Source organism: Ranitomeya variabilis, chromosome 2 (genome assembly GCF_051348905.1).
Source record: "Ranitomeya variabilis isolate aRanVar5 chromosome 2, aRanVar5.hap1, whole genome shotgun sequence".
NCBI lineage: Eukaryota > Metazoa > Chordata > Amphibia > Anura > Dendrobatidae > Ranitomeya > Ranitomeya variabilis.
The window spans coordinates 838,632,928-838,646,163 of NC_135233.1; the positions used below are offsets into that span (position 1 = coordinate 838,632,928).

A 13,236-nucleotide genomic window follows, 5' to 3' on the forward strand; every position below is an offset into this window, starting at 1 on the left:
GGAAAGGAAGAAGCCATCCTTTAAACCAGCTCCTCACTGGCGGCCAAAGGGTTGTTCTTCCAAGCCTTTAGGGTCCTTCGCCAACAGGTTCTCTTCGACGTGACGGGTCATCCCCACCTGGGAATCTCTCCATAGTGGCAGGCCGGCTTCTTTTCTTCCGGGACACATGGTTGTTGGTGGTTGACGATGCCTGGGTCAGAGAGATAGTGAAATCCTGTTACAAAATCGACTTTTCTTCCCCCCAGGAAGACGTTTCTTTCTGTCTCGCCCGCCAAGACTCCCGTCTCAAGGCCCAGGGGTTCTTCAGGCCATCTCTTCCTTACTGCGCACAGGAGTAATCGTACCTGTTCCCCAGAGCGAATAGTTTTCAGGGTTCTACTCCAATCTTTTTGTAGTCCTGAAGAAAGAGGGATCGCTCCATCAGATTTTGGACCTCAAGCAACTCAACCGTCATGTTCGGATCCGTCATTTCAGGATGGAGTCCCTACATTCGGTAATCACCTCCATGGAACAGGGAGAATTTCTTTGCTCTGTAGACATTCAGGATGCTTATCTTCACATTCCTGTTTGAGTTCAGCACCAGAGATTCCTACGGTTTGCGATCCAGGACGACAACTATCAGTTCACTACTCTTCCCTTCGGCCTGGCCTCTGCCCCCAGAGTGTTCACGAAGGTCATAGCAGCGGTCATGGCCATCCTTCGTTCCAAGGGGATTCTCATAATCCCTTACTTGGATGATCTTCTGATCAACGGGTCGTCCCACCAAGACTGCAACCTGAGTCTTCAGATCACCTTGGACACTCTGGTCCATCTTGGCTGGATTGTCAACAGAGAAGTCCTCCCTGACCCAGCTCAGCGGCTTGTATTTCTGGGCATGAGGTTCGACACTGCCCAATCCCGTGTCTTCCTTCCAAAGGAAAAGTTTATCTTTCTCTGCCAGGGGATCCGCATTCTAAAGCGACCAACTCCTCTCCCCCATGGTCCTACATGAGAGTTCTGGGGAAGATGATTGCCGCAATGGAAACCTTGCCTTTTGCCCAGTTCTATACTCGTCCTCTTCAGCTGGCCCTCTTGTCTGCTTGGGACAAGAGGACAGTCTCCCTGACTTGGTGGATGCTATCTGCCTCAGTGCTGCACAGAAAGTCCTTCCTTCCTCTCTGGTGACAGGTCTTCACCACCGACACCAGTCTCCTCGGTTGGGGAGCGGTCTTTCTTCATCACACAACGCAGGGTTGCTGGAACACACAAAAAGCCGCTCTCCCCATCAACCTTCTGGAAATCAGGGCAATTTTTCTTGCCCTTTTCCACTTGCAGTCCCTCCTCGCAGGCCAGCCAGTCCGGATACAATTGGACAATGCCACTACCATGGCTTATATAAACCATCAATGCAGGACTCACAGCAAACAGGTGATGGCAGAGGTAACAAGGATTCTGCGATGGGTGGAGCGTCAAATTCTCGCCATATCAGCTGTACACATTCTGGGGGTGGAAAATTGGGCAGCCTATTTCCTGAGTCATCAGGGTCTCACATCACATCTGAATCTCGCCGTTTTCAACCAAATATGCCAGAGATGGGGCTCACCAGACATCGATCTGATGGTGTCTCGAATGAATCACAAGGTTCCTCAGTTCGTAGCCAGGTCCTGGGAACCATTAGCCATCGGTTGTGATGCCCTAGTGATCCCGTGGCCCCAATTCCAGCTTATCTTTTTCCGCCTCTCACCTTAATTCCGAGAGTCATGAAAAAGATAAAGACGGAAGGAATTCTCGTAATCCTGGTAGCTCCAGACTGGCCAAAAAGGGCCTGGTACGCGGAGCTGGTGAACATGCTCATTGATGCTACCTGGAGGCTTCCAGATTGTCCAGATCTTCTCTCACAAGGCCCCCTCTTCCACCAGAGTTCAGCCTCTGAGTTTAACAGCATGGCCGTTGAGGCCGCAGTCCTGAGGGAGGCCGGTTTTTCCCATCAGGTCATTCATGATTAGGGCAAGAAAACCAGCATCCTCGCATATCTACCACAGATACTTCTTTTGATGAAGTGAGGACAACAATTTGGTCTCTATGTCTTTTTCCCTTGCTTGCATCCTGGGGTTTCTACAAGCGGGTCTTGATTCTGGTCTATCTCCCAGTACCATAAAGGGTCAGGTTTCCGCTCTGTCAGTTCTATTCCAACTATATCTGGCTTCTCGCTCCCAGGTAAAGACTTTTCTTCGCCCAATAGATCCATGGGATCTTAACCTTGTCCCTGGTGTACCCCAGCTCGCTCCTTTTGAGCCCATTCAAGACATTCTGTCTTCTCTCCTGTCATGGAAAGTTGCCTTTTTAGTTGCCATTATGTCCATCAGGAGAGTTTCTGAGTTAGCGGCATTATCCTGCCATTCTCCGCTCCCGATTCTACATCGGGACAAGGTAGTTCTCAGACCTATTCCTTCTTTCTTGCCTAAGATGGTCTCTTCATTTCACATTAATGAAGACATTGTCCTTCCTTCTCTATGTCCCTCTCTGGTCTATCCCCTGAAAAAGTCCCTCCACAAGTTGGATCTAGTCAGAGTCTGCCTCTCAAGGACAGCTTCCTTTCGCCTCTCTGATGCCCTATTTGTCATCTCTGAAGGTCGTCTTAAGGGGCTTCCAGCTTACAAATCCACTATTGCCCGTTGCATTATTTTGGCAATATTGGAGGCATACCGCGTTCAGGACAAGCCACTTCCTCCGGGGGTAAAGGCTTATTCCACACGGGCGGTTGGAGCTTCCTGGGCAGTTCGTCACCAGGCTTTGGCTTTATAGCTTTGTAAAGCCACAACTTAGTCATCATTGCACACTTTCACGAGGTTTTATAGGGTTCATACCCATGCCTTGTCTGATGCAGGCCTGGGAAGGAAGGTGCTGCAGGCGTCGGTTACGCACCGGCAACCTAAGTCTGTTTTCTTTGCATTCTTTTTGTTCCCACCCTTGGGACTGCTTTGGGACATCCCATGGTTACCTGTGTCCCCAATGAAGCGATAAAGAAAGAAAGATTTTTGGTACTCACCATAAAATCTTTCTTGGAGCCTTCATTTGGGAGACACAGCACCCTACCTAACTGTTTGTACCGCTTTTGGGCCTGTGTGCCTTTGTTGTTGGGTTGGTACATATGTTGAGTTTTTGGTTGCTTCTCCTACTGCTTTAAAGGGCCACTGTCACCCCCCCCAGCCGTTATAAACTAAAAGAGCCACCTTGTGCGGCAGTAATGCTGCAGTCTAACAAGGTGGCTCCTTTAGTTTTTTATTCATTTATTACCTCAATAAAGCGTTTTAAAAATTGGCCACAAATACCAGATATTGTACTGGGAGGCGGTCCGAATCGTCCTCTATGAATCTCCCAACTGCCGTCACTCTTCTCTTCAGGGGCGATGGTCGCCGCCCCCTTCGCGCTGTTGCTTCTTAAATCCGGCGCCTGCGCTGTGCGTGCCTGCCTGGGGCAGGCGCAGTCTTCATTGTCAGTCACAGCTCAGACGCAGGGTGCCTGACTGCGCCTGTGCGGGCAGTGCGGCCACCCTGTTCCTGAATCCCCTCCCCGCACTGTGTTATTCATTATGCACAGTGCGGGGCTGGGGTTCCTGGGCATGCGCACTGCGCTTGTCAGACGCTCCCCCGGTCCCCCGCCTTCCAGCGTTGTTCTTTGTGGCTGTTCAAAACGTCGGCAATGAAACCTGTATATTCCGGCAATGCTGGAAGGCGGGGGACCGGGGGAGCGTCTGAGAAGCGCAGTGCGCATGCCCAGGAACCCCAGCCCCGCACTGTGCATAATGAATAACACAGTGCGGGCCCCAGGCAGGCACGCACAGCGCAGGCGCCGGATTTAAGAAGCAACAGCGCTCAGGGGGCGGCGACCATCGCCCCTGAAGAGAAGAGTGACGGCAGTTGGGCGATTGATAGAGGACGATTCGGACCGCCTCCCGGTACAATATCTGGTATTTGTGGCCAATTTTTAAAACGCATCATTGAGGTAATAAATGAATCAAAAACTAAAAGAGCCACCTTGTTAGACTGCAGCATTACTGCTGCACAAGGTGGCTCTTTTAGTTTAGAACGGCTGGGGGGGGTGACAGTGGCCCTTTAACACTAACGGAGGTGCTTGGTGCCTGTCAATGGGTTTATACTGCTGAGGAGGAGCTATTTTTAATTTTTTGCCTAGTGTCAGCCTCCTAGTGACAGCAGCATACACACATAGTTACCTGTGTCCCCCCCATGAAGGCTCCAAGAAAGAGATTTTACGGTGAGTACCAAAAATCCCTCTTTTTTATATTTATTAGTGAATAAAATTAAATGGTGTACTGTTTGTTTTTCAAATTTTTAACTGAGCTGCTGGGGGCTGACATTTTTCTTTGTTGGTGTGTATGTGTAAAAGCCCAAGACTTACACACAGCAAATATGGCAGCCCTGACCATATCTCCTATGCTTTGACTATAGAAGCAGTGAACTGGGCGTGCCCTGGTTCACAGCTGTTGGTGGATCCAAGCATTACATTCTTTTGTAGCCTAGCACTATGCATTGGCTAATGACTGATCTGAGCAGAGCCATCATGTGATTGCAGCTGTTCTGCTCAGATCACAGTAATGCGAGGTGAGCATGTATGCTGGCACAAGAGCTGTCAGTGATTTCATCTAGTGACATGTACTTACTGTTGAAGGAAGTCCCTCTTTCAGCCCTGGTGTCCGGACCTGTGCTCACAGTGATTTGAGAAGCACATCTGCAATAAAATAACTGCTTCGCTGAAATATCTGTAATTACCAGTGAGCAAAGTCCAGGCACCAGGGCTGCAGCGGTAACTTCCTCCAGCGGTGAGCACACGTTACCAGATGAAATTACCGCCACAGTCTTGGTGCCCAGACTTGTGCTCACCAGTATTTACTATGATCTGAGCAGAGTGGTTATATTATTGTGGCTGCTACAACTCAGATCACAGTAGTTGTCTGCAGAGCCATGTATCTAATCCTGTCATGTGTGATACAGTCCGTTGAGCCATATATCTAATCCTATCAGGTGTGATACCGACTGCTGAGCCATGTATGATGTTTGAGACAGTCTGCTTAGCCATGGATCTAATTCTGTTATGTTTGATACAGTCTGCTGAAACATGTATCTAATCCTATCATGTGTGATACAGTGTGCTGTGTATCTAATCATATAATGTGTGATACAGACTGCTGAACTGTATCTAATCCTATCGTGTGTGATACTGTCTGCAGAGCCCTGTATCTAATCCTATCATATGTGATACAATAACATAACTGCTCTGCTGATAACACTATAATTACCAGTAAGCACAGGTGCGAGCACCAGGGCTGTGGCAGTGACTTTCTCCTGCAGTGAGTACACAACACTGAAAGACATCACCGCCATATTTCTGTGCACACCAGTATTTATTGTGGTCAGTTCTAATTCTATCATGAGTGATACAGTACTCTGAGCAGTGTATCTAATCATATCATGTGTGATACAGTCTACACAGCCATGTATCTTATCCTATCATGTGTGATACAGTCTGCTGAGACATGCATCTAATCCTGTCATGTGTGATACGGTCTGCACAGCCATGTGTCTAACCCTATCAGGTGTGATACAGACTGCTGAGCTGGGTACCAAATCTAATCATGTGTGATACAGTCTGCTGGGCCATGTATGATGTGTGAGTAGAACAACAAATGGCGGTTTGTAGAAGGAGCGCTAGCGGCCGTCCCAATGAGGAGGAAATAAGTGCGCAGGTCCCCACCGCTCCAGCCGGATACCCCACAACGGGGGAGAAAGACTTGCAACAGGAACAGAATAGCCGGTCTCAGGAGCGCAGAAGGAGAACACAGACACCAGTTAGGGTAAAACCACAACGCGTTTCAACGGCGTGCGCCGTCTTCTTCAGGTGGATATTTATTAACCCCTTTCTGCCAGCTGACGGAATAGTACGTCAGCTGGCAGATCCCCCGCTTTGAGGTGGGCTGCGGCGGTGAGCCCACCTCAAAGCTGCGACATGTCAGCTGTTTTGTACAGCTGACATGTGCGCGCAATGAGCGCGAGCGAAATCGCGATCCGCCCGCGCCCATTAACTAGTTAAATGCCGCCGTCGAGCGCTGACAGCGGCATTTAACTAGCGCTCCCGGCCGCGCGGCCGGTACTGCTCGCTCCGCTGACCCCCATCACATGATCGGGGGTCAGCGGTGCATTGCCATAACAACCAGATGTCTCCTTGAGACCTCTATGGTTGTTGATGGCCGATTGCTTTGAGCGCCACCCTGTGGTCGGCGTTCAAAGTACACCTGGATTACTGCTTCATAGAGGTGATCTGTACTTCATCTCTATGTAGCAGAGCCGATCGAGTTGTGTGTGCTTCTAGCCTCCTATGGAGGCTATTGAAGCATGCCAAAATTAAAAAAAAAAAGTGTTTAAAAACATAAAAAAAATTAAAAATATATAAAAGTTTAAATCACCCCCCTTTCGCCCCAATCAAAATAAAACAATAAAAAAAAAACAAACATACACATATTTGGTATCGCTGCGTTCAGAATCGCCCGATCTATCAATAAAAACAAAGGATTAACCTGACCGCTAAATGCTGTAGCGAGAAAAAAAATCAAAACGCCAAAATTACATTTTTTTTGGTCGCCGCGAAATTGCATTAAAATGCAATAACGGGCGATCAAAAGAACGTATCTACGCCAAAATGGTATCATTAAAACGCCAGCTTGGCACGCAAAAAATAAGCCCTCACCTGACCCCAGATCACGAAAATTGGAGACGCTACGGGTATCGGAAAATCACGCAATTTTTTTTTTATTTCTTTTTGCAAACTTTGGAATTTTTTTCCACCACTTAGATAAAAAATAACCTAGACATGTTAGGTGTCTATGAACTCGTAATGACCTGGAGAATCATAATGGCAGGTTAGTTTTAGCATTTGGTGAACCTAGCAAAAAAGCCAAACAAAAAACAAGTGTGATATTGCACTTTATTTGCAATTTCATCACACTTGGAATTTTTTTCCCGTTTTCTGTTACATGGCATGGTAACACCAATGGTATCTTTCAAAAGTACATCTCGTCTCGCAAAAAATAAGCCCTCACATGGCCATGTTGACGGAAAAATAAAAAAGTTATGGCTCTGGGAAGGAGGGGAGCGAAAAACGAAAACGAAAAAAACGGAAAAAGCTCCGGGGGTGAAGGAGTTAATGATATGCAAGGAAGCAGCATTTAACCTTACAAGGACAAATCACAAAACAGTGGCAATTACATATGCAAATGTAACATACAAAAAGTGGGCATGTATCATTTATTACAACATTTTAGCAGCAACAATTTATTCATATCAAGACCTCGTGCATCTTTGAATTCGGGCTGTTTGCCATGTGGAAGTACCAAATGTTTGTGTAGCATCTCCATTGGGAAAGGTGCATGTAAATTCAAATCCAACACGACGGGCAATATGTTTTTAATCAATTCATCTGTTAGGCTACTTTCACACTGGCGTTTTTTGTCCTCCGTCGCAATGCGTCGTTTTGGTCAAAAACCGCATCCTGCAAAAGTGCTTGCAGGATGCGTTTTTCGTCCATAGACTAACATTAACGACGCATTGCGACGAATTGACACATGTCGCAACCGTCGTGCGACGGTTGCGCTGTGTTGTGGTGGACCGTCGGCTGCAAAAAACGTTACATGTAACGTTTTTTGCTGCCAACGGTCCGCTTTTTCCGACCGCGCATGCGCGGCCGGAACTCCGCCCCCACCTCCCCGCACTTCCCCGCACCTCACAATGGGGCGGCGGATGCGCTGGAAAAATGCATCCACTGCCCCCGTTGTGCGGCGCAGAAAACGCTAGCGTCGGTAACCTCGGCCCGTCACACTGCGATGGGCCGAGCCCAACGCTAGTGTGAAAGTAGCCTTAACTGTCAAACTACTCATGTAGTCTATCTGATTGAATGTGGTTGCGGTCTACAATATGTAGGCCGCACCATACAAACGATGCATGCGAGACTAAATAAACATAGACAGAACATAAAAAATGGCTTCATGTTACACAGCCTATCGAAGCATTTTTCATTGATGCACCAAAAAAATTGGAAAGCAATGCAACTAACAATTATTGACCATATACCTGAGTATGTAACAGACCGTTTAAGTAGTTTAATAAAAAAAAGAAAGCTTCTGGATTTTTAAGCTTGGTACACTGGCCCCTGAGGGTCTGAACCTCATGATTGAGAAAGTTACTAACTAGACGTCTATTTATATATTTTTTTCTCCTTATTTTTTATTATAATTTTTTATGCTGATTTTTTATTATTATTACTTTGGTGATTATTTGTATTTTTTATTCTTATTTTTTTTTTATTGGTTTTTATTAGGCAATTTGTTGCTGCTAAAATCTTGTAACAAATGATACATGCCCACTATCTGTATGTTATATTTGCTGCTTTGCTGCTAAAATGTTGTAATAAATGATACATGCCCACTTTTTTGTATGTTACATTTGCATATGTAATTGCCACTGTTTTGTGATTTGTCCTTGTAAGGTTAAATACTGCTTCCTTGCATATCATTAATAAATATTCACCTGAAGAAGACAGCGCAAGCCGTTGAAACGCTTTGTGGTTTTACCCTAACTGGTGTCTGTGTTCTCCTTCTGCGCTCCTGAGACCGGCTATTTCTTTCCTGTTGCATGTATGATGTGTGAGACAGTCTGCTTAGCCATGTATCTAATCTTGACAAAGGTCTTCGGACCGAAACGTTGCCGCAGGAGGCAGAATAAATATGTGAGCTGCTTTTCACTATCCGGTGTGGCGCTGTCCTTATCTTCAGTTTGGATTTGGATGTATCTAGTCCTATCATGTGTGATACAGTCTGCTGAGACATGCATCTAATCCTATTATGTGTGATACAGTTTGCACAGCCAAGTATCTAATCCTATCATGTGCGATGCTAAGGGTACTGTCACACTCTGCAACTTTCCAACGATCATGACCAGCGATACGACCTGGCCGTGATCGTTGGAAAGTCGTTGTGTGGTCGCTGGGGAGCTGTCACACAGACCGCTCTCCAGCGACCAATGATGCCGAAGGCCCCGGGTAACCAGGGTAAACATCGGGTTACTAAGCGCAGGGCCGCGCTTAGTAACCCGATGTTTACCCTGGTTACCATCGTAAAAGTAAAAAAAACCAAACCGTACATACTCATATTCCGGTGTCCGTCAGGTCCCTTGCCGTCTGCTTCCCACTCTGACTGAGTGCCGCCATAAAGTGAAAGCAGATCACAGCGGTGACGTCACCGCTGTGCTCTGCTCTTACATTCTGGCCGGCAGTCAGTCAGTGCGGGAAGCAGACTGCAAGGGACCTGACGGACACCGGAATGTGAGTATGTACGTTTTTTTTTTTTTTACTTTTACGATGGTAACCAGGGTAAACATACCATCTGGCTTGTCAAGGTAAGGAGGCTTATTCGCCGTGTAATGCTCCTCTGGGAAATTAAATATGCAAATTGCCTCTTCTGAGAAAAATCATTTTTCTTAGCTTATTCCATTAACACTTTTTTAAATATTAAAAAAAAATAAAACATTAATACTTAAATACAATTGTTGAAAGAAAAAAGATTTGGATGACACATTACCTTTAATGTTTGCATTGCCTATTCTAGGAACCGGACTTTGCAGAGGTTTTGCCAGACCTCTCCAGTCGTGAAATGCAATGGCTTGCCCAGGGAGACTTGACGATTGCAATACAGACAGAGGGAAGACACAAGCAACGTATTTCAGGCCCTATAACTGTCAGAAAGTCATGTGACAGTAAGTACTTATGACATATTAGGCTATGTTCACACATGGCGTTTTTGCAGCATTTTTTTTTCTGCTTGTTTTTTCTTGCATTTTTTGCTTCATTTTCACTGCTTTTTTGTCATGCTACATTTGTCTCTTTTGTATACCAATAAAGTTTAGTGACAAAAAAATATTTTACTTCATAAGATTTTGGCCCAAAAATCACAGTCAAATCTGATACCTTCGTGTTTTCAGCTTTTTTTGACCACCCATTACTTTCAATAGGTGAAAACGCTGAAAGAAGTGACATGCTCTATTCTGCAAAAAGCATGCAAAGCACAAAATACTAAGGACAAAAAAACAAGCTGTGTGCGTGAGATTTCTGAAATTTCATAGACTTTGCTGGTATTTTAAAGCCCAACTGAAAATTTGCATATAAAAGAAACAAAGCGCAGCAAAAACATCTCGTGTGAACATACCCATATTGAGATTTTTTTATGCTCTCGCAATTAAAAAACAAAAAAATTGTATAAACATTACAATTGTGAAAGAAATATCTTAATCTTAGCTAGGACTAATGTGTTTGGAGGAAAATCAGTTAACAAGTTAATAAATTAAAAGTTGACTGTTTTTTTTACGAATTAATATTTATATGTACATTGTTTCTGAATGTTAGCTTTAGGCTGGGGTCACACTTGCTAGTACAATGCAAGAAACTCGCACAGGTCTATTGCCTCAATACCCGGCACTGCCGCTGGCACTCGGGACCGGAGCGTTCAGATACATAGAAATACATGCAGCCGCACACTCCGCAGCAGTGCAGAGTATTGATGCGAGAGACTCGTGCAAGTTTCTTGCATTGTACACGCAAGTGTGACCCCGGCCTTAAAGGGCCTATCAATCCTATCATTTAGAATGCATTCTGCATTTATTGTGCACATGATGCGTTTTTTTCCGCAAAAAAACGCATTGCGGGAAAAGAAGCATCATGTTCATTATTTTTGCGGATTCCCTATTGTTTTGAAGTGTCTGGAAAAAAACGCAAAAAATCCACACAAAAAAACGCGCAAAAAACACGGAAAAAACGCATGCAGAATTCCTGCGGAAAACCACAGGTTTATCTCAGGAAAATTCTGCATGCATTCCGGACGTGTGCACATACCCAAGATCTAACACATATCATCTTGTAATGTAGCACTGCAGAGTGTAATAGCAGGAGGCGATGCTTTAAGCCCTACGAAGACTGGATCAGTGGGCTCAGCAACCATCACACTGCATGAAAATGGAACTCTGGAGTATCAGGTATGATTTCTAGTATGTCTCTGGGTATTTCAGTGACTTATATTGGAATCCGATTCTTCACTTTAATACCAATGTCTTTGGTTTCTAATTTCAAGTAGCACTCGTCAAAATGTATAATTGTCTGTTTGCAGCTCCAAGTTGCTGGCATTATGAGCATAGTGACATCAGTGACCTTGGAGACTAAACCTCGAAGGAAGAGTAAGAGAAACATTTTGCATGATCTGACAAACGACTACCATGATGGAAAGGTAATAGTAAGGCTGGAGTCACACACAACGTATAAAAATACTGTCCGTTTTTTACGGACCAAATACGCAGAAATGTTCCTTGAACAGTGATCCATATGTCATCCGTTGGCAAGGTGTGGCTGCGTATTTTGCACATGTAAACCTCCGTATGGCATCCGTACGGCAAGATTTTCTCGCCGGCTTGCAAAATGGACATATAATGGATCCATGGGCTCAAATATTCGTGAAAACATATATACACTCTATATACTGTGTATATATACTGTATATATGTCAGTGAGACACACATATATATATATATATAGATAGATATATACATATATATATATAGTATTTATATTTAATATAATAATATAAATTGCCGGCTTTTGCTATCTCCTTATCAAACCCGAGAGGATATGAGACATGGTTTACTTACAGTAAACCATTTCATATCCCTTATTTTTTCACATATTCCTCACTAATAATGTTAGAAGTGTCTGTGTGTAAAATTAGGGAGCTCTAGGTGTTAAAATAAAGGGTTAAATCACGGAAAAAACTGGCGTGGGCTCCCACACAATTTTCTCCGCCAGAGTGGGAAAGCCAGTGACTGAGGGCAGATATTAATAGCCTAAGAGAGGGACCATGGTTATTGGCCCATTGGCCCTGGCTAAAAACATCTGCCCCCAGCCACCCCAGAAAAGGCACATCTGTAAGATGCGCCTATTCTGGCACTTAGCCTCTCTCATCAGACTCCTGAGTAGCGGTGGGATATGGGGTAATAAGGGGTTAATGTCACCTTGCTAATGTAAGGTGACATTAAGCCAGGTTAATAATGGAGAGATGTCAATAAGACACCTATCCATTATTAATCCAATAGTAATAAAGGGTTAAAAAAAACCACACACATTATAAATACAGTATTTTAATGAGATAAATACACATGGGGTTTTAACATCTTTATTGTACTCTCAATTCAACTGACGACCCTCAATCTTCTGAAAAAAATAAAAAAACACAGTACAGTCATGTCCCACGACGTAAATCCATCTGAAGGGGTTAAATAATTTTACAACCAGGAGCCTGCTAATGCAGCTGCCCCTGGCTGTAAAAACTGGGGAATGAATGGAATGCAGCTTCGTTGACTTGCGGTGCTGCGCTCCCTGGTGGCATAAACTCATATAAACTCTAGCGTGAGAAAATATTCTGAAAAATTCCCACGCTACAGTTCATATGAGTTTATGTCACCAGGGGGCGCAGCACCGCAAGTCACCGAAGCTGCATTCCATTCATTCCCCAGGGTGTGTCTTTAGGCTGCTCTGCATTATTACCCTGTAAGCTCCGCCCCTTTGGACCCATATCTTTGGAACCATATGCAGGATATATAAAAAATAAAAACTGATTACTCAGGAGAGCAGTGAAAATAAAATAAGGGTAAAATTTGCCTATTTATGAACTTATGACAGGTTCTTTTTAATGGGTGCTGTGCAGAAATATGTACTGGTAGCGGTCCCTCATCTATCTATCTTCCTGTCCCCAGTGGGGGGCTCACAATTTGACTTCTCTATCTCATGCACACTCGGTCCAGTTTCATAGGAAAGAAAGTCGTGAGATTAAGGGTATGTGCACACGTTAAGTATTTACCATAGCTGCAGAAAAAGACATGGACAACACATCCTAAAATCTTACACTGATCTAATGCTGCTAGGCAAAAATGTACAACTGAACATGAAGTTCTTATTTGAACATTCTGAACAGATTGTGTAAAACCCATTGCCACATCACGGCAACCCTCTTGGTGGGTCTCGAACCTGAAAGGTGTGACGCCATGTGTCGGCCACCACCAATGTGACAGTACACCAGCAAGGGGAGCAACCCGCTGCACCAGTACCTCGCATGTATTACTGTCCCCATTGGAGCTCACAATATAACTTCTC

The 13,236-nt window shown here is 44.8% G+C and overlaps 1 protein-coding gene across 1 annotated transcript in view; it reads left to right on the forward strand.

The window, feature by feature from the left end:
* CHRD (chordin) overlaps positions 1-13,236 on the forward strand; it is a 46,774-nt gene that overhangs the window by 18,703 nt on the left and 14,835 nt on the right. Inside the window, exons 10-12 of the mRNA XM_077290098.1 lie at positions 9,653-9,800; positions 10,966-11,072; positions 11,204-11,320. Of these exons, the coding sequence (XP_077146213.1) occupies positions 9,653-9,800; positions 10,966-11,072; positions 11,204-11,320 (372 nt within the window). The remainder of the gene's footprint in view (positions 1-9,652; positions 9,801-10,965; positions 11,073-11,203; positions 11,321-13,236) is intronic.